General features: G+C 46.7%; 1 protein-coding gene across 1 annotated transcript in view; it reads right to left on the reverse strand.

Annotated features, from left to right (window-relative positions):
• The window catches only part of DNAH9 (dynein axonemal heavy chain 9), a gene marked incomplete at both ends in the record, with an annotated part of 297,919 nt that overhangs the window by 258,635 nt on the left and 14,480 nt on the right, over positions 1–24,804 (reverse strand). The window contains 6 exon segments of the mRNA XM_079725653.1: positions 2,706–2,820; positions 5,808–5,958; positions 8,776–8,892; positions 10,544–10,711; positions 19,675–19,908; positions 21,434–21,645. Coding sequence (XP_079581779.1) covers positions 2,706–2,820; positions 5,808–5,958; positions 8,776–8,892; positions 10,544–10,711; positions 19,675–19,908; positions 21,434–21,645 — 997 coding nt within the window.

The raw sequence follows: 24,804 nt of genomic DNA on the forward strand, positions 1-24,804 counted from the left end.
GTGGGGTGCCATTTAGACACCCTCTCGGGACCACCCCCACCCCCTATCTCCCCCACCAGGAAGGCTGATGAAGTGTAGCTGCCTCCCTCTTTGAGAACAGCCTCAGCCAAACAGACAGAGCTGCCTCCTCACCCAGGGTCAAGCTCCTCCCTGCCCCACAGCCCACTTCCACCGACCAGCTGACGTGGGGTACAAAGGCCAGGCAACCCTAAAGGGTCAGACTTCCCCACCGGATGAGCCGAAGCCTACTTGCAACTGTGCTGCAGCTCAGCTTCTCCTCTGCCCGATCCCTTCCCACTCCCTCACAGGCGCTGGTCCTGAGAGCATCCCTGTAAATTCCTGCAGGCTGCCTCAGCTCTCCTCCAGGGAACTGGACCAGGACAGCTCTCGCAGGCCACATTCCTAGAAGCAGCCCTGCCACCCTCCCCGCCCATTCTCATATCTTCTCCCTCCCTCCCTGGGAGGCATGTTTGAGAAGATGGAGGCTCAGCTGGACTCCGGGCCAAGCTTCCTATTGCTGGGGGAGGGGGGGTCCCCTGGGAGAGCTCTGGGTTTGGACCCCTGAGACCCAGACGCATGTTCCAGTTCTGTCCTTGCTATCTTTGGATTCCAGGCAGGTCACCTCATTTCTATCTGCCTCAGTTTCTTCAGCTGCACAAGGAAGAGCTCGCGCAGACAGAGCAGACACTGCAGACGGATCTCCCACTGGGCAGGTCTGACTCACAGGCACGTTTGTTTGATTTGTACGGAGTTTGAGGAAAAGAGGAATACTTGCTGGTTTTAAAGTAAATCTAGATTTTCGGCTTCTTTCCAACAGTAGGGAGATTTCTCACATTGAGTCATTCTTCCTCTTGGCAACACGGGGTGATGTGCTGGAGGCTCCCTTCAGACCACAACCTGGCTATCTTTCATTGTCTTTCTGGCCTTTGAAAGTGGTTAGTCTTTTTTAAAAAATTTGTTTCCAGTTTTATTGAGATGTAACTGACGTACAGCACTGTGTAAATTTAAGATGTAGAACATGACTTGACTTACATATACTGTAAAATGATCACCACAATACGTTTAGTTAACATCCATCGTCTCATATAGATACAAGAAAAAATGAAAAACATGTTTCTTTTTCCTTGTGACGAGAACTTTTAGGATCTACTCACTTAACTTTTATATATACCATGCAGCCATGCTAACTACAGCCATCATGGTACTTGACATCCTCAGTATGTATCTTTTAACTGGAAGTTGGTAAATTTTGACCTTCATCCATTTCCCCCACCTTCCTCCTCAAACCTCACCCCCTATAACCAGATAACCACAATTCTGATCTCTTTTACTATGAGTTTGGTTTTATTTCTTATTTCCAGATTCCAGATATAAGTGAGACCATATAGTATTTGTCTTTCTCTCTCTGCCTTATTTCACTTAGCATAATGCCTTCAAGGTCCATCCGTGTTGCAAATGGCAGGATTTCCTTATTTTTTATAGCTGAATAATATTCCATTACATATGTGATATATATGTGTATATATATATATATATATCTCACATCTTCATCCATTCATCCATCAACGGACGCTTAGGTTGTTTCCATGTCTTGGCCACTGTAAATAATGCTGCTGTGAACATGCTGTGTTTGCCAAAGCCAGGTGTTTTCAACAAGATGGAGTCTTTAGAAAGAGGGGTCAGAGAAAGCCTGCCCTTCCCCAGGCAGCACCCTCAACAAGGTATTGCAACAGCTCTTCTCTCGCTCTAGCAGCCCAGATGCCTCTAACTAGCTTGGCTTCCAGACTCAGCTGTGAGGCAGGCCAACAGTTTCCAAACCTGGTCACCGTTGGATCATGGGGAGAGTGTGCCAAGGAAGCAGATCCCAGGCACTACCCTGCCCTGAGGTCTGGATTTAGTAGGTGGGGGGTGAGGGCTGGTAATCTGCACCATTAGCAAGCACCTGGGGTTTCTAATACATGAGGCCCTCACACCACATTTCAGGAAACGCCGGGCTTCATTATTCTCCAGCAGCCTCGGTAGTAAAGAGCCGTCATGTCAGAGGAGATGTGTGGAGGAATCCAAAGAGCTTGAAAACCCTGACTCATTTTCCCCTGGAAACGAGGACTCTGCTGGAGCAAAAGGAGCCAGCCTGTGTCCAGTAAGCCTCACCTGACACCAAGGGACCCACTCTTCAATCCAAATGTATCAATCTTGTTAATGCCTGGCCAGTAGTACCTGGTTGCTATGAACTGAATGTCTGTGTCCTCCCCAAATCCATATGTTGAAGCCTAAGGTGGTGCCTTGGGAGGTGAGTAGGTCATGAGGGTGGAGCACTCATGAATGGGATGAGTGTCCGCGTAAAAGAGACCCAGACAGCTGCTGAGTCCCTCCTGCCGCATCTGAGGACACAGTGGGAAGACAGCCAGCTGTGAGTCAGGAAGCAGGTCCTCTTCAACAGACACCAAATCTGCCAGCACCTTGACCTTGGACTTCCCAGCCTCCAGAACTGTGAGAGAGAGATTTCTGATATTCTCAAGTCACCCCATCTATAGTGTTCTGTTACGGCAGTCTGAACGGACTAAGATACTGGCTGATTGCTGGAAATGGAAAGAAAAGATGATTTTTGTGCCTCAAGTAACTGAGTTGCGTTGCTACAATACTCGAAGTACAGAGCGGGAGCAGAAGCCTGAAACAAACCTGCCTTTCAGGAACGAGGTACTCACGGGTGTGTCATGCGTCTGAAGTTGTTGAAGGGACCCTGGATGCGCTGCCTCAGCTCCTGCGCCCAGCGGAGCCTCCCGGCCACAGCGGGCATGTTCTTATGCATGGAGGAGAAGCCTGGGGACAGGGCACAGCAGACTGAAGTGAGGCTCCAGGCCTGAGCCCCACTCTACCCATGAACACTCCCCCACCTCCCACCACTTACTGCACTTTTTGCCTTATCCACCTCCACCTGCTAAAGTCACCCTGGGCTTACACTGAGATGGAAATTCCTGGGACATCACCGAGTTCTGCTAAGGGGGAAGGAAGAGTGCCCTTGGGAAGAATGCTAAACAGCAACAGAGGACAGCTGTTCCCAGCCCAGCTCTGCCACTAACTGGCTTTCTGACTGCACACCTGGGACTTTCAATCCAGCTGCACATCAGCGTCACCTGGGGCTCTTCTAGAAACACTGATGCCTGGGCCCCATCCAAGCCACTCTGATTTGATTGGTCTGCGTGGGGCCTTGTCATCAGTATTTTTAGAAAGCACTCAGGATAATTCTAATTGTACAGTCAGGGTTAAGACACACTGCCTTGGAACATATGTATATATATATAACTGATTCACTTTGTTATAAAGCAGAAACTAACACACAATTGTAAAGCAATTATACTCCAATAAAGATGTTAAAAAAAAAAAGACACATTGCCTTAAACAGACAACTTAATCTCTCAGGCCCTTAGGTTTTTCATATATAAAATGGGGATAATATCTTCCTCACTTAACTTCCAAGGTTTCTGTGAGAATTCGGTAAGATTATGTATGGGACAGGCCATGTGGATTACGAAGCCCTTGACCAGAGTTAGCACAGCCTGGATATTCTTACTTCAGTCCATTCAGTGGGTTTGTTTGCTTATAATCAGTTGTCAAAATTAACAATTGTAAGATTTCATTAAAAAAACCCCTCAGGGCCTCCCTGGTGGCGCAGTGGTTGAGAGTCCGCCTGCCGATGCAGGGGATACGGGTTCGTGCCCCGGTCTGGGAGGATCCCATGTGCCGCGGAGCGGCTGGGCCCGTGGGCCATGGCTGCTGAGCCTGCGCGTCCGGAGCCTGTGCTCCGCAGCGGGAGAGGCCACAACAGTGAGAGGCCCGCATACCACAAAAAAAAAAAAAAAAAAAAAAAAAACCCCTCAGTTTCCAGCTTCTCTGATAAAACTGGGAAGGCTGGCAACCACCAGCCCCCTTTCTAATGAACTGTAGGAGCTGAATATTGGTCTTGTCCTTTAGTTGACCATGGACCCCACCACTCCCTGATGCCTTACACTCAGCCCAGGTCCAACACTGTCATTTTCTACTTGGCTTCCGTGGTAGGCAAAATTCTAAGATGACACCCAATGACCCTCACCCTTGCATGAGTCTCTCCTCTTTAAGTATAGGTGGAAACCAAATGTGACGACATATCACTCCTGTGATGACGTTACATTATATGGCAAATGGGAGATGACCCTGGGTGGGCCTGACTTAATCAGGTGAGGCCTTGAAGAGAAGAGTTTTCTCTGGTTATTGGCAGAAGGGGAAGTCAGGGGTCTGAAGCATGAGAAGGATTCAACATGCCATTACTGGCTCAAAGGCGAGGTGGCTGTGTGGTTAGGGACAGGAGGGCTTCTAATCTCTGAGAGCAGGCCCTGGCTGACAGCCAACAAGGACACAGAGACCTCAGTCCTGCAGTCATAAGGAACTGGATTCTACCAACAAAAATGAGCTGGGAAGTAGATTTTTCCCCCAGAGACCCCAGATGAGAACTTGGCCCAGTTAACTGATTTCAGCCTTGAGATTCTCTGAGTGAAGAACGCAGGCACACCAAACTGGGCTGCAGACCTACACAACTGTGAGCTCAGAGATGGATGTTGTTTTAATCCACTAAGGTTGTGATAGTTTGTTATGCACAACAGAAATTCAATATGCATCTGAAGGTGTTTGAGTTTTCAAACTCTGCATCCCACTGTGAGAAGTCAGGAGGATGGTCCCTCATAAAGCTGAGGCCAGCAGATTTTTCTGGGATGACTTCCTAAGTGGAAGCCATTCTTAATGACCTCACTGTGAAACCTGTTTATAGAAATAGTGGTCCTGTTACGCCATTACTTAAAAACTTTTGAAAATTTCCTGTTGCCTTTAGGATGAATTCCAGATTCCCTAATAGGGCACTCAGAGCACTTCATGACATGGCTCCAAACTCGATGGCTGACCTGATCTCCCTCTATATACCCTGTTTGGCTCAGGCAGGTCTGACTGGTCACCTTCCACACCCTTTCCTGCCTTTGCATCCAAGACCATTGCCTCTTCTCCCTGGCTGTCCATCTCCCCATCTTTCACGGTCAAGCTCAAGGCCACCATCTCCATTAACTCTTCCTCCCACCTCCCAGCCCAATTCATCTTGTTTTGCTACAGTTCTTTATAACTCTGTTCATGCCAATCGCGTTCCTTGAAGAACCACCTGTTCTATTAATCTAAACCACCTCTATTAATTAGAGGATTAATTATTCTCTCCCTTACCCTGGCCTGCTTCTGCATGCGGTGCCCACAAATTTACCTTGCATATAGCAAGGCCTCAAGGAACATTTGCAAAGCTGAACTGAACTTGTGTTTGACTTTCAAACAGGCAAGACAGGGCATCTAAGAATTACAATAACCTCGGTGTGTTACTGCCCTTTGTCAGGCTCCTGCTGGTTCCTCCTTGCAAAAGCATGGTTGATAAGGCACTGGAAGGGATAAGAACCTTTTCTCAGGCATGTACAAATCTACTGTGGAACTGAGGTATGTTAAAGATTAATCAGTGTGGCGACATTGACTGAGGGTCAACTCACACACTACGCTGAGATCTAAACTGGCCTGAGGCAGTGGTCAGGACTTCACTGCTCTGGGTCAGTCTGCCAATCCTGCCCCAGACACAGGGAAATGCACAGTTCAGTGAACTCTTCAATCACCCAAGTCTAGAATTTCAAGCAAGAAGGTTGTGCTCTTGGAGAATGCCCTGGATTCACAGCAGACGTGTAACAAACACAGAAGAGTGGCACCCTTTCTGGTAACCGATGTCCCCCATTCAAATGTGACAAGCAGCTTACCATGTTCCACCTCCTCCTGGACATGCTGACTGTAGATCACCCTCACGGCATCCAGGTCCTCGCTGAACATGCGGATGAGCACCAGGTATTTATCAGATGTGTCCCGTGCTACCAGTGGTCTCTCCAGGAGGTTTCCTGCTATGTCTAGCAGCTACAGAGGAGGCAGAAAAGAAGGGGAAAAGTCACAGATTCAACTTTTCCAAGGTTATATTAATCTCGTATCCTGGTTTTTCCTTCATATGTCTGTCCACAAATGTAAGAGGGTCAAAAAACCATTACTGTGCAACTGGATGGATAATTATGAATCGGCAGAATATTCATAGTCTGTCCCTCTGGTCTTTGTTTCTGAAGGAGGGATTCCTGTGTGCTGAATGACATACCAGACGCTGCCGTGTTGTAAGAACCTGGGTAGAGGGTAAAACAAAGAGAAAATGAAAGATGCCAGAAAGGGTAAGCTGCTGTACATCATAAAGACCTAATGCAGATATGGAGGGTGATGACGGAGAAGAAAAATGAAGCTAATAGGCTGGGTGTTGGGGAGAATTGGGAGGGCTAAAATTTGAGAGTGGGGACCAAGAAAAGAGTTTCAGGGAGCAGTTGCCCCCAGAAGGCAGTGATTGCAAGGATACTTTGCAGATGTTTCCTGTGCATCACAACTACCCTAACCCCTTGGTGGGAGCAGAGGGATCAGAATGTGAAATGCTTTTAATCACCTCCTGGTTGCTGGATTGTGTTTCTCTAATCCTCATGCTACCCTGAGACAAGGTCGTGGAAGACTCCAGTTATATTTAGGATATAACAATACACGACTTCTAGGACCACCCAGTCCTCCAACCCAAAATCACCAAGATCTCTGGAGACAGCAGGAAGTAGCTCTCCCTCCATGGAGGCACAAGAGAGCAGGTCTCCACTGAGTTCTGGCTCACACATCCTGCTGAGAGGTACAGAGGTGTGGGCCGAGGGACCACTGCAGCCAGCCCACACCCTCGGACTCAGGTTCTCTGACCTGGACGTACCCCTTCTGGCCATGTCCACTGAGGCACACATAGTGGTCGAATGGCCTTATGGCAGTAACAGGGGTATCTGGACTCAGGGGTCCCTACTTCCCCAGCGTGAAAAGGCACTTCTTTGCACGAAATTATATACATTGGAAGCTTTTGTTTTGGCTGAAGGAGGAGGGAAGGGCTTTGGTTTCTTGTTGGCGGGATGACCAAAAAGAGAAAACCAAGGAGACAGAAGGGACCGAATGGTTATGGTTTTCCTAAAAGGTCGCACAGACTGGGTGGGTAGCCTTGTTGAGAAGAGGTGTTGGAGCCCAAAGAAGAGTCTGCTCCGTGAGAGCCCTTTGAGACTCCGGGTATGAGCAATGTTGCTTCAGGACCTGGTAGCAAAGGGTGTGCAAAGTTGGAAAGGTCTCTCACTGCTTCTGCTCAGAACCCTGCTCCACCACAAAATGCAAAGTTTGGGGTGTTTGGAACCCACACAGATATGCCCTTGGCATAAATGTAGATGCTGTCATGGTGGGGATCATCAGAAGAGCAATAGTAAGACCCCCGAAAGCACCTTCCTGGGCAGATGACATCTTTAAGGGAGACTGCAGACAAGTAGCAAAGACACCATGATCTCAAAGACAGAGCAACTTGAGAGTATATGTGAGACACTTGAAGACACCTTGAAATCCATGGTGCACAGGGGTTTATGGGAGGGATAGGGCTGGACATCCTCAAGGCAGAAATGGGGTTCCAGCCTCACCAGTTATCTGAGTGGTAACATCCCAATTAGTCATGACAGTTAATGGCAAAAGGGATTATTTTATAGACACATATAAGCCCTTCTCTTGGAATTAAATACTTGGAGAGGGAAATTCTACAACTCTTCCTATGTGAGTTATGGAGTAGTAGGTATTTATTAAAGACTACATGTGTATATTCTTTTTTTTTTTTTTTGCAGTACATGGGCCTCTCACTGCTGTGGCCTCTCCCGTTGTGGAGCACAGGCTCCGGACGCTCAGGCTCAGCGGCCATGGCTCACGGGCCCAGGCGCTCTGCAGCATGTGGGATCCTCCCGGACCGGGGCACGAACCCGTGTCCCCTGCATCGGCAGGCGGGCTCTCAACCACTGCGCCACCAGGGAAGCCCAACATATGTATATTCTTGAATGAGTTAAATATATATATGCCCAGTGTTCTAGAACAGCATGGTTTCACACATCCTGGGTTTAAGCCTCTTCTGCAATTGTCCCACCAATCACCCAGTCTACGTTTGACATGTTCAGTGCCTGGAAACTTACCTACGTCTCAAGGAAGTTTATTCCATCTTTAAATAACATTAACAGAAACCTCTTTCCTCTACTTAGCTAAACTCTGCCTCCTTGTAACCTGATTAGTCCTGGTTCTAATCTTTCAGGCTCTACAGAATAAGTGTCGTCACAGTTTACAGAAGGTCTGTTCTGTTCCACTAAGTCTTCAGGTCTCACAACCCAGATCTGTCATTTCTGTAGACATTTACCTACTCATCGTCCTAAACCTCCTCCTCCTGCACATTTGTGTACCGTCTGATCTAGGCAGCACAGGGCCAGGGCTGGCGTCTTCTTACTCCAGTTACTTGTGCTTGAGTGGTTCGCTCCAGCCTGAACCAACCTGACGGCAGCGGTTAAACAGCCGCGGTGCTGCAGAGCCATGGATTTAGGATGGTGACCACAGCAGGCTTCTTCACTTTCAGTGGGTACTCTACTGATAAGGCCCAAAGAAAGCATTCCAGAAGAAACTCACTTACAAAGCATTTTTACATCGTCCTGTTTGCAGAAAAGCATTAGCTGTCAACTTGAGAAGCCCAGCTCTGCACACTCCCTTGCCCTGGGACACCCACAATACTGCTGTAACAGAACAATTCCTCTCTGCAGGAACAAAACAGTTGGAAGAGGGCGGGGGGGAATAAAGCATGGGGGTGGCTCCCCCTACTTTACAAACCTTGAAGGCGTGCTCCAAACCAGGGGCATCATCAAAGGCCTGAATAAAGACAGTCCCCAGTCTCCGGTCAAGGTCTTCTACCTTCTGATTAAACTCAGAGACATCATTTTCAAATTCCTGAAGAGACATCACATAGACGTAAGAAAACATGATATTCTGAAGGCCCATCCTGCTGTGCTCTTTACTATGAACATGTGTACTCAAATAGGTTATACCATGGATTTATTTTAACTTTCCACAGTTCACCATGGCGTGCCTTAGTGTTTATCCATGTAGATAGTTACCCTATTACTGCAGCATTTTTTTCCTAGACACTCTAGGCAAAATGGTGCAGAGAGCTGGATGTGAGGTTGCTATGCTGTCCCTCCCATCTGGGCCCCACCTTCCACAACCTGAAGCCCCTTCTCTCACCCGCCACCTCAGGCCACTCCAAAAGCCACCTCAGCAATGGGGCTATTCCATCATTACCCCCTACTTCCCTTCCCCCGACCAAGTGAAAATCCTATTTTTTTCAGTGTAAGCAAACTGATCTGGCCATTAGGAGGAAGGTAAGCTAATTAAACTAGTATACACTATTTCTTCTAACTACACTTTAATTGCTTAAGACAGCAGCTAGCTATTGTTCCTAAGGTTGCCAAATTCAGCAAATAAAAATACAAGACAGCCAGTTAAATATAATTTCAGATCAATAGTAAATTTTTTTTATAAGCATGTCCCTTTAATAAGCATGTCCCAATTATTGTATTTTATCTGGCAACCCAAAGTGTGCCCTCTTTCTTCGAATGTAGCAATTTTCAGAGAAACTTTGTTAACTCAAATCTCTAACTTGTGGAATTGTTATTTCTTATTATTGCCTTACAGTAGCTACGCATATTTTTATGAAAAGACAAAGAAAAGTCGGAATATGTAGTAGTATTTTTCTACTTCCCAAACCCAACCATATTAGCATTGTAATATGTTTCCCTGTGCATAGGATTTTGTTTTGCTTTGTTTTATCACACGGTAGCAAACATATGGCATATATCCTGCTTTGTACTCCAACTCTTTGTTTTTTACTTTATGGAATTTTTAGAAAGTGACATTTCCTGGGTTTGGCCAACTAAGATCCCCCTAGACATTGGAAGATGCTCAGAGCAGATTCTTGCTGAATCTCTCTCTCCTTTTCCCTCAAATACTCTCAAAATTCCTTCTCCAGCAATTCAGCCATTTCCTTCTCAGGGAACTCCATTCCCTACTTCTGTACTGACTCTTTTGCTTCGTTTCCTGCAGGCTTTGACTCACAGGTCTCAGCTCTCCGGAGCCACAGGTTAGATGTGGGCTCCTGTGTCCCGATCCTGGAAAATGCAGCTCTAGCCCTTTCCTCATCCTAAGTATTTCCTTGGGAACCAGGGTCTGAATGGAAAACTCCCCAGACCACTAATGAAATTCTGTCCAAGTGTGCCTGGCCTTCACCTAGCAGTCACTGCTCAAAGCTTAAGCTTTGGGAGCTGCAGGGCAGCCACAGCCTCCACCATCATCCCATCCCCACCTCAGCATCTCTGAAACCCTGTGTATCATCAGCTTGGAGAAGTCAGCAGTTGGAAGAGGCCCTCCCCTGATCTTTCTCCTGACACAAAGAATAATTAAGAGTGGTCTCTGCCGATAAAACCATGGGGACCACAGAGCCAAAGAAAATGCACAGGGAAAATGCAAGTAAATACCCAGACCCTACAGGCTACAGGCATCTGAGAAACAGACAAACTTGCAAGTTAGCTCTTCCAAGCTCTACCATGCTCTGAGGGTCCAAGCAGTCATAGGAAGACTCTGAGAAGACCCTGTACATCTCTTGAAACTCGTTGTACATCCGCTGGGCCTGCTGGCTCAGGGCACTCCCTCTGATGCCACTGAACTCAAGCTTTCCCAATTTGTGGAAATCCAAAGTTGTCTTCAGAAGATCCTATAAAGACAATTTGCAATAGAGTTAAAAATAATAATGATGATGACAACATCAGATGACACTCAAATTAGTATGGGAAGGGCTGGAAATTATATGGGGGTGGTGGTTGCTTAGGAAAATGTGAAGCCTGATTAGTTTTGTAACCTTATTATTAGATTGGGTTGGTATAAATAACTCTTGGTGAGACTCGATAACAAAGAGAAAATTCTGATAAATAAAATTAACATACACACACAAATCAAATTTATGCTTCAGCCTCTTTCAGTGTTCTCTAATAAATAAAATATAATAATAACATTATCTACATGGCTGGTGGCTTTATACCTATTTAAAAAATTAATTTCAAATGGACCATGCTATGTGGTTCTAGAATGACAGGTATTTTGGAGGATATTGACAGGAAAGCGGATCCTCCAAATAGTCCTGAAGACAAGCTCAGAGGTGGCACCAACATTCTCAGCAATGACTTCTGCTATGAAAAGACATCTGTGGGGTGCCCTTGCCGAGCGTACATGCTACGGTAGACCCTGTGGCCGGCTAGGTGGTGGTGGGCGATGACAGCTCTGTGTTGGGACAGTAATAGTGAGAGTGAATCAAGTCAATGCAGGCTTAGGATGTAGGCCAGTGCCGGGCACACAGTAAATAGGCAGTGAGTGTGCATTACTGTCACTGTTGATGTGGCAGTGTCCCAGCTATGCTCAGGATTAAGTGACAGGTGACAATACAACCTAGAGCCCTGGGGAGGACAGGACCCTGCCCGAGTCTATCGAAGATGCTTCACCTCTGATGGGATGGAAGCCTTCAGGACACGTCTAATGTGACAGACTATACTTACCTCTCATTAGAACTCATCGAAAATCACAAAACCTCCAAACCAAGACATTCTCCCTGTTATCCCTTCCAATCTGTGTGCTTACCTCTTCAACAGGAAAGGAAAATTAAGGTACCTTTGTGTCATTTTGGCAAACATGTGGTGTGGACCCCTGGGAGCCGGCTCTCTACCCAGAGGAGGTTTGAAAGTAAAGAAAAGGGAACACTGACATGAGGCTGGAAACCCAGCAGGCCCTGGCACCATTTCAGGGAATTCCCACTGCCACTGGCCACTGCTATAGGCTGACCCATTAGGCTAGCAGAGGGCTGCCTATCTCCTTCCTGTCGCTGGGACACTGAGTCCAGCAGCAGAGACAGAGGCACTGGGAAGTGCTGAGAAGTGGCTGACTTTCCCCATGTTGCCAGGTGGGTGCCCATCCATGCAGCCTTGGGCAGCCATCTAAGAACCCTTTTTGCTCAGCTGTGTTTGGGCATGGCTGTGAGCAGGTGGCTGAAGTGGGAGAGGAGAGAAGGAGGAAGAACCATCCAAGGGAAGGAAGACATACACCCAAACCAGGAGATCTTGCCAACGACAGGGAAATGGGGCAGTCTTTATTTAAACACACGTTCAACTTTGAAAACAGCAGTCAATTTGATTTAAATGAAATAGACTTAAATAGTAATTCAAGTCATTCAAAAAGTGCTTAGTTGCTGTCAGTGTGATAGGAGAAACATATTTGTGCAGTGGAATGTCACCTGGGTACCCATTTTTCATAATTCTGTGGATGTCAATTTCAATTTTTAGGAAATACCCTCTAACCATTTTATTTATTTTTTAACATCTTTATTGGAGTATAATTGCTTTACAATGTTGAGTTAGTTTCTGCTGTATAACAAAGTGAATCACCTGTATGTATACATATATCCCCATATCCCTTTCCTTCTAACCATTTTAAAAGGCAGATGCATCTCGATGCATTTGATTACATCGGAAAACTAGATGATGATTTTGTTATACTATTTTATTTCTCAAGAATTCTTGAAGCATGGTCCTGGGTGGTCACTGCAAGGTGTTTTATCTCCAATCTAACAGGCAAATCATAGGTATTAGAAGAATTCTTACATAATCATTCTATTTTTGGAGAAACTCTGGTCACCCAAAACAATGGATATTTACATTGTTTTACTTAACAAACACATGATGGGCAATACATTTATTTAGGGTTCAACTCCAGGTCTTAAACCTTTCCTTACCCCGCCCCCAATAAAAAGAACCTCCCACCCCACTTTTCTCCTGCACTCTCTATGCCCTTCCCCTGCGTAAGCTTTCTTTAGAACTCTTATAATATTCTGGCATTATAATACACTATTTGGGATTATATTACATTGTTTATTTTCTATCCATCTTTCTCAGTAGGTTGTAAACACCCCAGAGGTCCCACTGTATTTTCAGTCCCAGATGCTGAAGAAATATTTGCTGAATGAATGAAGACGTGATCTTTGACCTTTGACTTAGCGACAGCACCTCCAGGAGAAGGTGACAGGGTGGTAGAGACTCTAGGAACATTGGACTCAGAGCAATTGGAGAAAATAAGAATTAGACAAGAGCAGAGAATTAGAAAGCAAGGCCAAACTGTGTCTTTAAATGTTTGAAGGGCTTTGGTCAAGTGCAAGGCAGAACCTTGCATGGTCCTGCCCTGAGGGCAAAACTAAGGCAAATGAGTGAACGGGACCCAGGAGCAGATTTGGTGTCAAGTTGTAGGTTGAACTTATAAAATTTCTTATACTTGACCATTCTGACCTACAAGAAGTAGCAATTTCATGTGGTTCCACTCCATAAAACAGAACCATCTCACGCCTGAAAGGCCCAACCATAGACTGGGCTGCTAAGAGACGTAGTGAGGTCTCCATCTCTGGGTGGATTTTAGAAGTTTGACATTACGGAGGTATCGTGAAGAAGATTAGTGCATCAGGTGGGAAGTTGTCTTACCACCGTAGAAACAGATTTATAGTAATCATGGTGACTATATCTTTGATTCTTAAAATACTTAAATGTAAGCTCTTTTCTTTGTTTATTTAGAAGTCCTCACAAAAAAAGGCCATTAAACCAATAAGAGGTTTAAATTATACATATATATTTTTTGCGTTACGCGGGCCTCTCACTGTTGTGGCCTCTCCCGTTGCAGAGCACAGGCTCCGGATGCGCAGGCTCAGCGGCCATGGCTCACGGGCCTAGCCGCTCTGCGGCATGTGGGATCTTCCCGGACTGGGGCACGAACCCGTGTGCCCTGCATCGGCAGGCGGACTCTCAACCACTGCACCACCAGGCAAGCCCTAAATTATATTTTTAAAATATCCATTTTTAACCGTCATCGTTGTAGACACATGAAATTCATTACGTTATATACAGGCTAAAAATGGCAAGTTCAGTGGTAGGACAGAGGGCATCGTGGAAAGAGTGTAGGATAGGGCACAGATCCCTGGGTTCACACAGCCCTGGTCTGCCATTAACCAGCTATGAGACTTAAAGCAAGACATTTAATTTTTCTAAGCTTCCTTTTCCTAACCTGCAAATGGGTTACAGAGTTAAAGGGGAAGTGTCTTTGTACTTCAATAAATGGTAGGTGCTGTAATTAATCTTCATTACCCCGGTGTCATTAGATCAGGTTGGTGGCTGAGAGATGTATAATAGCTAACACACAGGCGCTCCTTTTAGAGACGGAAGCTACAAAGAGCATGGGGTCCCAGGCAGCTGGCTGGACCGGCCAGGTACTATTCTTACAAAAAACTGTGCAGCCTTTACTAGGGTGGTGAGGGCGGGTTCCATCTGTGCCGTGACCCCACAAACAGCAAGCCTCTTCTCAGGAGAGGCCGCACATCTTAAAAGAAATGCCTTCAGAATTCATTAAGGGCGAGCACAAAGCAGACATTCATAGATGAAAATCTCAAAGGTCATTGGGAAACAGTTTTCTTCACCTTCCGACGGAGGCCGACCTCATGCGGCTAATGTCCTACATGACCGAGCGCTCAGGCCCAGCTAAAACGGAAGCGGCCCAATTAGGCCAGAATGAAAAGAGGCAGTGAAAGGGCTGGAGACTGAGGAAAGAGCAAAGGAAAAGCGCTGTAGATTAGGTCAGTTTATTACGTATCTGCCCGCTAATCACCGCGCATGAAGCCTCAGCAGGAAATCATCTTGTCTCCAAGTGAATCACAGCTTTACAGCAATTTGACAATGAAAGAAATGGGGGTTCTCTCCAAGCTGCTTACTTACTGCATTGTTTGAGAGAAGAGGCTGTGGGGAGAAACATAAACAGGGCACCTGCAGAATCTGCAATATTATGACACAAAAATTAACTCTGTGAGTGTGTGATGTGTCCATGTGTCGTATGCGGTGTTGTGTACACATATGTATGTACGTGTGGTGTGTGACTGCGTCTGTGTATGCACAATATGTGTGGTATGTGTGAGTGTGGTGTATGTATGTGTAGTGTTGTGTGCATATGTGCAGTGTCTGTATGTATGAGTGTGGTATGTAATGTGTATGTATGTGTAGTGCTGTGTGCATACGTGCAGTGTATGTATGTGTAATGTGTGTGTATGTGTAGCGTTGTGTGCATATGTGCACTGTATGTATGAGTGTGGTGTATAATGTGTGTATGTGTAGCACTGTGTGCATATGTGCAGTGTGTGTGTCTCTGTGAGTGTGGTGTGTATAATGTGTGTGAGTGTTTAATGTGTGTGTGTGAGTGCATGCGCACTGAAGCATGGAGCAGGAAGGCAGGGTGAGGGTAGGAATCAAGAGGCAGCTGAAGACTCTCTTCCCCTTTGATTTTTGACTGTTGTTTCAAATTGCAAAGATTTTATATACTTTTGGGATTTCCTTAGTAAGGCCCTTTCATGGAATGGGAATTATAATTTTACCCAAATGACTTATTCAGAAAAAAAGACCTAGAAATCATGTGGTAAAAATAGTGTGTGCAAATGCAGGACAGAGTGTGTCAGGACAGAAGAAAACCACAAAACCAGTGTGGGACCCTCAAAAGGGAGGGAGGAGGGAGGGAGGGAGGGGAAGAGACCTTTAGAATCGCTGGGAGACGGCTGAGTTTGGTGGAAAGACAGTACTTGGAACCCTGTGCCCCTGGGTACCGGGTACCAATCCCAGGTAAACCTCACTGAGCCTGTGACTTTGGGCAAGTTCATTTATGTGTCAAACTTAATGGTGCTCATTTGTTAAAGTAAAGGTTCTTATATCCAGCTCTTACGCAGGTTTTAAGGCTGCAGTTCTGGCACGAGACAGGCTCTTGAAAGATGTTAGTTCTTTCTTGGTCTATTCTTCCTTTCCCTCCCAAGGGCTGGCAAGCTAAGAGACTAGCTGCGTCATGGGGATGGAGAGGAGGAAGAAGAGGAGGAGGAGGAGGACTGCGGTTTGCGGAGAAGGCAATTACTCCGCGTGCCGCTGCAGACAGACCTGCAGGAGGACAGCACCTCCGGCCAAGCAGGCCCTGCCCCCACCTTCACTTAGCAGGTGTCCAGAGGGGAAGCATCAATCTGCACAATAAAACTTTCTTGTTTCAAAGAGCAAGAGCAAAAGAGCAAAAGGAAAAAAGCCACACAAATCAGAAGGAAATAAAATGAGAGAGAATGATGGAGACTAAAAACCAGCCCTAAACAACTTAACCCTGGACATGAGCAGGCAGAGAGGGAAACGCGCTGATGTCATTTTATTAACATCTCGGGGGCCACAAAGTGTACAGAACGGCAAGATGTATAAGGCCGGGTTCATGCTAATTCTTGCTGGAGAGAAGCAGATTAATCTCATTTCAAACAGGCATCCATCACAGAGATACACAGAATGTTAACTAAAGGGCAACATGAAATATGCCTGGAGCCGATCGATAAGTCTGTGTCCCACTGCACTGAGCGAGTGGGGAAGAGACGAGGGAGCCGGGGGCCAGGGGGTGAGTCTGAGCAAGTGTCTGGGAGACGAAAGATGAAAGGGGAAAAACACCAGGACACAGGAAAGGAGCAGCCATGGGAAAAGGGAGAGTCAGGTAAACGTAGGGTGTACAAAAAGCCAAGAGAAAGTGAAAGAGAGAGAGAGGAAAACGGGAGGGGAAGGGAGAGCAGCAGAAAGGGGAGGAAGAGGGAAAAGGGAGGCAGAGGGGAGATCGGTGGAGAAAAGAAGTGGTGGAATTTGGCCTAAGAGCAGAGAAGTGAAGCAGAGCCAGGGACTGAAAATGGAAGAGGGGAAGGAGCAGGAAGACAGAGCGGGTGACACTCAACTCATCTTCTAATTAAACTGGGGCAACTTCTTTTTATGCACCTGTGCCCTTGATTCAGAAAGAAAAAGCAGCCTCAGAGCAGACTATTGTGAGGGTAATGCCTCCAGGGAGACTGGTGGCCTAGGCTGCTTATTTTTACTGACTAAACCCAGAAGATTAGGCGCCCCAGCTTAGGATAGCTGTCTATATGCAAAGTCCCATCATTAGCATGTGTGCAGCGCTGAGGCCGCAGCCCAACAGCCTTGCAGAGCTGAGCGTTGCTTCCTGGCCTCCAGGTGAGGGCCACCCTCAAGGCTGGACAGCCTGCACACAGTAAAGGCAGTTGTCTGCCGCGTCCACCCTGGCGGCCAGGGGCAGGGTGCAGCAGGAGAGTGTCTGTCACCTCTGGATGAACGAGAGCAAAGGGGCTGGTGCCGGAGAGGAAGGGACGGAGTGGAGGGGGAGGAGAGGGGAGGCTGCTCGTCAAGAGCCACGGTAGAAACGGCTGCGGAAAAAGGACCCATTTAGGATAAAGCTAGGTATCATTTATACTGTGATCCTGGTGAAGGATTTAAGGTGAGCCTTTCATAAGATCTAGCGTCTCGCTTTCTCGCTTATACATCTTGTCTGTCTCTATTCCCTCTCCGGTCTTTGTTCCCTAGAGAATTCCTACTCCAGTTTTGAAATTTATTTCCTCTTGTGCTCCCAACTTCTCAGACCTTCTCTAGGTTAGAGACCCCTCCTTCTGGCTCCCAATAACATGCCAATTTTGCTTTTTTCATGGCACTTAATACACCTCAGTGAAACTTCCTGATTCTGTGTCTTTGCATCCCTGGATCTCCTCCATCTCTCTGTCTTCTCCTGGGCCATGGCTACTGGTCCATGGGCTTCTTACAAGCAAAGCTGTACCCCAGCCACCGCCCTACCTCCAGGTCCCAGCTCAGTGCCTGGTGCATGGGGCCTGGTGCGTGGTGCCTGGTGCATGGGGCCTGGTGCGTGGTGCCTGGTGCATGGGGCCTGGGGCATGGCAGTGCTGGACCGATGCTTTCTGAGTGGGAATGAACAAATTCAATCTCACTCTCTCCTATCCTCATAATCCCATGGTTTGTGCCACTTATCACAGCCTCCCCCAATACAGCCCCTCTTTTTCCCAAATCTCTGCTGATCATGGCTAGCAACATGATTCTGATTCCTTCTCAGTCCCGATTGCTATTGTCTTCATCTTGAACTTGACCCTGAATTTCCCAAATTAGTTTTAGGACAAGTATTTATTTTGTTTTATTATGCCTACTACTCTCCCTGCAAAGTTCAATAAGCAAATATAGAGCTGCAAAGTGTGAAAACACCTGTTAACCACACTAAACTCTAAAACAATCAAAAGAGAAAGCCTCATGCTTTCTCACCTTGGTCCTTAAACTAACATTCATATTAACTTTTAAACAACTGCTGGAGGGGAGCCACAACTTTGAGCAAAAGTCATATTTCTTTTGCACAGGGATTCATGCTAGTCTTGTAGTTTTCAGAGCAACCCTGAGGGTGGGAGAGCAGAGTTCAAAGCAGTGGCTTTGTGGGAATGGCCAGCTGCATCGGGTCAGCTCGCTGGTATTCTGCATGAGATTTCTAGCAAGAAGATTATGGGTAATTTGAAAAACAACTGTATTTGTCGATTGATTCCTTTGGCCTTCTTTCTGAGTCTATGATCAGAATTTCTTAAACTTCTAGTATGACAGAACTACCATTACATGATGACCAATCAAAATAGTTATTGAATCATGGGTTTTTCCAGCCAATGGGGGGTGGGGGGTGGGGCGACCACCATGTTGTCTTGGACCTTTTCTTACTGTTTTTTGTTTTTTTTGTTTTTTACTTTTCATTTTTTATTTGGTCATCCTATAGGCAGACACAAACATGGAATAAACAAAAGAAAGGCCAGGCTTCCCTGGTGGCGCAGTGGCTGAGAGTCCGCCTGCTGATGCAGAGGACACGGGTTCGTGCCCCGGTCCGGGAGGATCCCACATGCCGCGGAGCAGCTGGGCCCGAGAGCCATGGCCGCTGAGCCTGCGCGTCCGGAGCCTGTGCTCCGCAACGGGAGAGGCCACAACAGTGAGAGGCCCGCGTACCGCAAAAAAAAAAAAGAAAAGAAAGGCCAAATTTTGATCTAATAATACAGCATGGGAACTGCAGATACATTATAATTCTCTTAGTGCATTCTCCATACACAAAATGTAATGAAAAGGAGAGATAAAAGAAAACTTAATTGCCATTAGAGAATAAAATAGGATTTCCACTTACATCTTGAAAGGCAGCTAGTCTTAAAAATTAATTCATTTGATAAATGTTCAAGTTTCTTCCTTTTTTTGAAATCTTAAATACTACATTTTTTTAAAAAATTGAAGTACAGCTGATTTACAATGTTGTGTTAGTTTCGGGTGTACAGCAAAGTGATTGTTATACATATACATATATCCATTCTCTTTCAGATTTTTTTCCATATAGGTTATTACAACATATTGAGCAGAGTTCCCTGTGCTGTACAGTAGGTCTTTGTTGATTATCTATTTTATATATAGTAGTGTGTGTATGTTCATCCCAAACTCCTAATTTATCCCTCCCCCCACCTTTGTTAACCACAAGTTTGTTTTTTATGTCCCTGGGTCTATTTCTGTTGTGTAAATAAGTTCATTTGTACAATTTCTTTTAGATTCCACATGTAAATTATATCACATATTTGTCTTTCTCTGATTTACTTCACTTACTATGATAATCTCTAGGTTCCTGCATGTAGCTGCAAATGGCATGAATTCATTCTTTGTTATGGCTGTTACTTTTTGGATCCCTGGACGGCTCCCTCCTGCATGGAGCCGGGGGCCTGACAGGAACGAGAACACTCACCTGCACCATGCCCAGTCGCCCCAGGAAGCCATCCAATCGCACGAAGACCAAAGAGGACTGGAAATCCCACTCCCGGACTTCCTGGTTCTCTTTGAAATAAGAATGGAGATTCTCCCTTCTGTCCTGAAACACCAGCTTGAAGAAGCTCAAGGTGTCCACAACCACTTGCAGTTTTCTCTGACTTTCTTCCACCTCACTTCTCAGGAGGTCTTCTGGGCTGAGATAATTAGAGGCCTGGAGGGCAGACAGGTTAGTGGCACTAAGCCTGGCTGCAGGTACAGGACGGCCCACAACTCTGCCCAGCCCACAGCTCTCAACTGAGTAACTTCCCAACCAATGTTTTTCAGAAGCCTAATATAGGAAATGCCGGACCCCATCCTCAGTTCCACAGGTAGACTGGAACCTGGGTTCAAGCCACAATCAGTGATTGCAGGTGATCCACCAGAGACAAGGAAACATAGTGAGACTTTCCTTGGGCTAGCTGGGGCTGGGCAGGTGTCCTTTCCAGGTGTTTTGTTGTGACTCATTGGCTTTCTATAGTAAATAATTCGAGTGCACAAATTCTTTGAACCAGAGGCTTGAACCTGGAAAGCTGTGAGTCTGAATCCACTGGACACCACACAGGGAGGGGCACAATAACTGGGTCCTGGTGACCTCATCCAGGCCTCATTGTAACCCAGGGCTGAAGCCAACCTTTCCTTGGACTTCTGAGGTAAATGAGCCAATAAGTTATCTTTTTGTTGATGCTAGTTTGGGTTGGGTTTTCTTAGACTTTCAATCGTAAGAGTCCTGGCTGACAAACATGCAGTGATGGAACATCGCTGGTCTAGGAGTCAAACAGTTAGCTTCCGGTCCTGGGTTGGGTGACCTTTGGTGACTCAGTTAAACTCCCTGAGCTGTAGCCCTCATCGTTAAATAATAATAGTAAATTAACAAGGTTCTCCCCGCCCACCTTGCAGGGTTCATCCACAAATGACAGGGATGTCACAGCACTTTGTAGCCTTCAATATGCTCCACAGATGTGACTTATTTTTAGTTACTCTTTAAACATGCTCATTGTTTTCTCAGGGTCCCAGCTCCTCAGAGGTAAAAGGAGTCAATTTGGGGGGGCTGATCACCCAAACCTTGTTAAAGGCCTCATTCTGTTTACAGGTGTCCTCCTCAAGGTTTACGCTGCCCTGGTTGGTGCTACAGGGGTCCCTAAGGAGCACAGAGCGTGTGAGCCAAGAAGCTGTTTGTACACAGCTCACGGGCAGTGAGTTCTTAGCACGTGGGGGCATGATGTGAGCCTTGCCATACAGGATCACACTGGAGCCTCACAGCCACCCAGCAACTCTCTGAGGCAGGTCCTCTTCTTCCCACCCTTGCACAGAGGGAGAGTGAGGCACAGGGCAGGTGAGCGACTCACCCAGGCACACACAGCTGACAAGTAGTGATGCGGGATGTGGCACAGGGACGCCTGACTCCAGAGGTAGCGTTCTTAGCTGCTGGGCTTTGCTGCTGACCTAATACCAGGCCGTTAAGATCCTTAAGGAGGTTGAAATTTACCACCCTGACCCTGCGCCTGACCCGGGTCCTCCCAAGGATCCCAGCAGGACTGAGAACACCTTTGTGAGTTACTGGCTGTGATGATAAAACAATTCAAGTCTGAGAACCCTTTGGACCCTAATTATTTCCCTGCCCTGAAAACAATGGACACTTTATTCTTCTCATGACTCGGAGCCATCCAGCGAGAGGTTGGGGAATCCTGGGTGCAAACCTGCTGGACCAGAAGGTTGCAGATCTCCTGCAGCAGCACCATCAGGCGCCCGGGGCAGCGGTACAGCTCACACGTGGCCCAGATCAGGCAGACCACGTGCAGCAGAGGCCACAGCCGTGGCTTCACCTCAGGAAACTCCAGGCTCTCGAGCGTTTCCAGGTGGCGGTGCAGCGGCACTAGGTGCGTGTGGATGTCCCGCGCCTCCATCAGAGCTGGAAGGAATTGGAGACGATGGTCACCTTCCTGGCTTGAGGCTCACACCCAGGGAGCGAAGCCCTGGGGCCTGGGAGTGATGGATCTGCAAAGCAATGGCTGCGATCTCTTCCTGCACTAAGGGAGCAGAGAGGGCTGGTCCCTGAAAACTTTCTAGCTCTTATGAGGAAACACTGAAAACAGAAGAGCCTGGGCAGCTGGGATAGTGGTCTGAGGAGGCTCTCTTACGAAAGTCCTGTATCTGGACCTCTTCGCGGCCCTCCCAGCCCCATTCTGGTGCTCTGCGTGTAGATGCTCAGTAACTGTTTGCTGTTTCCTTTGCTGCTGTTACCTCCAAGGCAATACAAGACAGATGACAGAGGACAGGTTTTAGAGTCAGAGAGCTCTGCCTTCAAATGCCGATACATCAAATGTATGACCTTGGGCATGTTTAACCTCTCTGAACCTCAACAACAGGCCGAACACTAACTAATTTAAAGGTTTCTCATGAAGGTCTGAGGGCAGCACACACAGAATCTTCATACACAGCTAGCTCAGTGCCTGGACCAAAGCAGGCGTTCCACCCATGGTAATGTCTCTGATAAATATTTGCTAATAAAGAATCTCATGAAGCTCTTATGGAGGAGAAGTCACAGGGAATACAGAAATAGCCCAGGCTGATTATGGAAAGGTTCTGCTGGTATTCAAAGCCGGGAAATCTCCTGCCATTTCCTTTGAATGCAGGCAAGGAAAGAGAGCGGCTTCCACCAGCCATCCTGTGGTGGCTGAGAGGGGACACTAGGAAAACCAGCGGCTCTGGGCACTAATTCTGCAAAGCCACTTACAGGGAATGCAAAAGTCCACTGAACAAACTGAACGGGAAGGGAGGGTTTATAAAGGCTGGTTCTTTCCTGGGCAGATAACCAGGCACTGTCATGTGACAGCAGATGGTCTTGGGTTATATTATGTGGATGAAGCTCTGCATTCATCCTAAAGGAAACTCAAAATATATATTACTGTATTTAGTAAACAGCTTCAATATGCCAGGCACTGTCCAACTCACGAGACATATACCAGCTCATAGAAGACCCTGTGAGGTAGCTGTACTACTCCACTTTATAAGGAAAGACATTAAGATCTAAATAACTCGCCTAGACTGTGAATCGGCCACCCCTGCCCAGCTGAGTAAAAGGAAGATTATACCCCAAGTTCGTCATGTTGAAGCCCTGGCTTGATGGCTGTGGGGCTCACTACACACAGGAGTTTGAGAGGTGTACCTTATATCCCAAATGGACTTGTGGGAAGGACTATGTGAATCCAATTTTGAAAGTCAGATGTCACGGTAAATTGATTAGAGCAGCGATTCTTAAATGGGGGAGCTGATGGGAGTATCAGAACCACTGTGGGGTGGGGGGTGTCAGAATCCAACAGCCACTCCAATGAGCACACGCTCGGGCTTTCACATGGGCCTCGAGGGAAGAGAAACTGAGACCATTGTGCCAGAGGAGCTTCCTTTTAATGTTATTATTATTATTTTTTTGCGGTACACGGGCCTCTCACTGTTGTGGCTTCTCCCGTTGCGGAGCACAGGCTCCGGACGTGCAGGCTCAGCGGCCATGGCTCACGGGCCCAGCTGCTCTGCGGCACATGGGATTCTCCCGGACCGGGGCACGAACCCGTGTCCCCTGCATCGGCAGGCGGACTCTCAACCACTGCGCCACCAGGGAAGCCCCTATGTTATATTTTTTAATAAGCAAAACCTCCTTTAATCATACAAATAGGCATGCCCCTGATTTTTAAGAGCTCAACGTTTGAGAGCCAGCTCATCTATTCCAGGGTGCAATCACCTTGGCTCACAAGCCAAATGAAGACAGAGATGAACAGAGTTAGGTGCACAGCTTTTAAAAAATACAAATATAGGGACTTCCCTGGAGGTCCAGTGGTTAAGACTCCGTGCTTCCATTGCAGGGGGCCTGGGTTCAATCCCTGGCTGGGGACCTAAGATCCCATAAGCCGCACAGCACAACCAGAAAACAAAACAAAATTCAAACATAAACCCCAGCTGCACAGGGATATCTGTGGTTTGCTGATAAATCTTTAACAACAAGCCCTTCTGGGACAAAAGCCTTTATCTCAAAAGCCTTTAGCATTTGCCAGTTTCTGGGGTGTAAATACTCCCAATCTTCCCACCATGTCTGATCTCAAGCTGCTAACTTGACGTCACTGAGTGCTAGGGAGGGCGCTTTGAAAAGGGTTGCGTACAGTGGGCTCTCTTGAGAAACTGTGAGCCAGTCCACATCAGCTCCAGAGAACCCCTGGCCTTTACTTCTCTCCACACACATCCGCCTACAAATAGCCTGGACTGGCAGCTGGGCCGTACTGTGCCGACCCTGTTCCCTAGTGGCCAGAGGCGAGAACTCCCCACTTAGTCTTTACTGCCCTGGTCCTTTCCCCTCCAGGGTATCTTTACTTCCCGTTTCCAAGGTTCTTCGTTGCCCAGTCAATTCCACTTCAGACAATCTTGCTCCCGCACATTTTCCTACATCCTTTTAACCTCTTTCTTTACTTCCCACGTGCCCACTAATCCAGGACTATCTCTTTTCCTCTCCTTCTCTTCCATCCATCTGTAAGCCAAAGAACTACCCTGATTGTGACTGATAAGAACAATGCACATAGTATATCTGTGCAGAAGACAGATGCTCTGAAATGAGAAAATCAGTTGCAAGCTTCTAAAATATTTTTATTCTCCATAGACCCCACCAATATTTCTGACCAAGTCTCTACCTGGCAACTCTAATCAAAATTTCTTTTCTTCCATCATCGGGATTGAGTTATATATTTCAAGGATTTCTATTTTTACAGTGGTGTTTCTCTGGGACTATTATGATGATATTGTTGTTTCTAACTTCTTTTCATTGCTGTCCTATACTCTTCTGCAAACAACTTTTAGAAGGTGGCCTGGGGAACCGAATCTTTTATAACTATTAATCAATGTGAATGACTGTACTCTATTAATCTATTAATGTGAAAAATATATTTGGGGCTCTAAATGACCAACTCATAAATATACTTTTACTGTATGTTTTATTTCAGAGCCTCAAATTTCAGTCCTTTGCATAGCTCCTTTATGATATTTGTCATGACTGCCTACAACCTGTAGTATTACTTCATACTTTTCT

Source organism: Hyperoodon ampullatus (genome assembly GCF_949752795.1).
Source record: "Hyperoodon ampullatus genome assembly, chromosome: 19".
NCBI lineage: Eukaryota > Metazoa > Chordata > Mammalia > Artiodactyla > Ziphiidae > Hyperoodon > Hyperoodon ampullatus.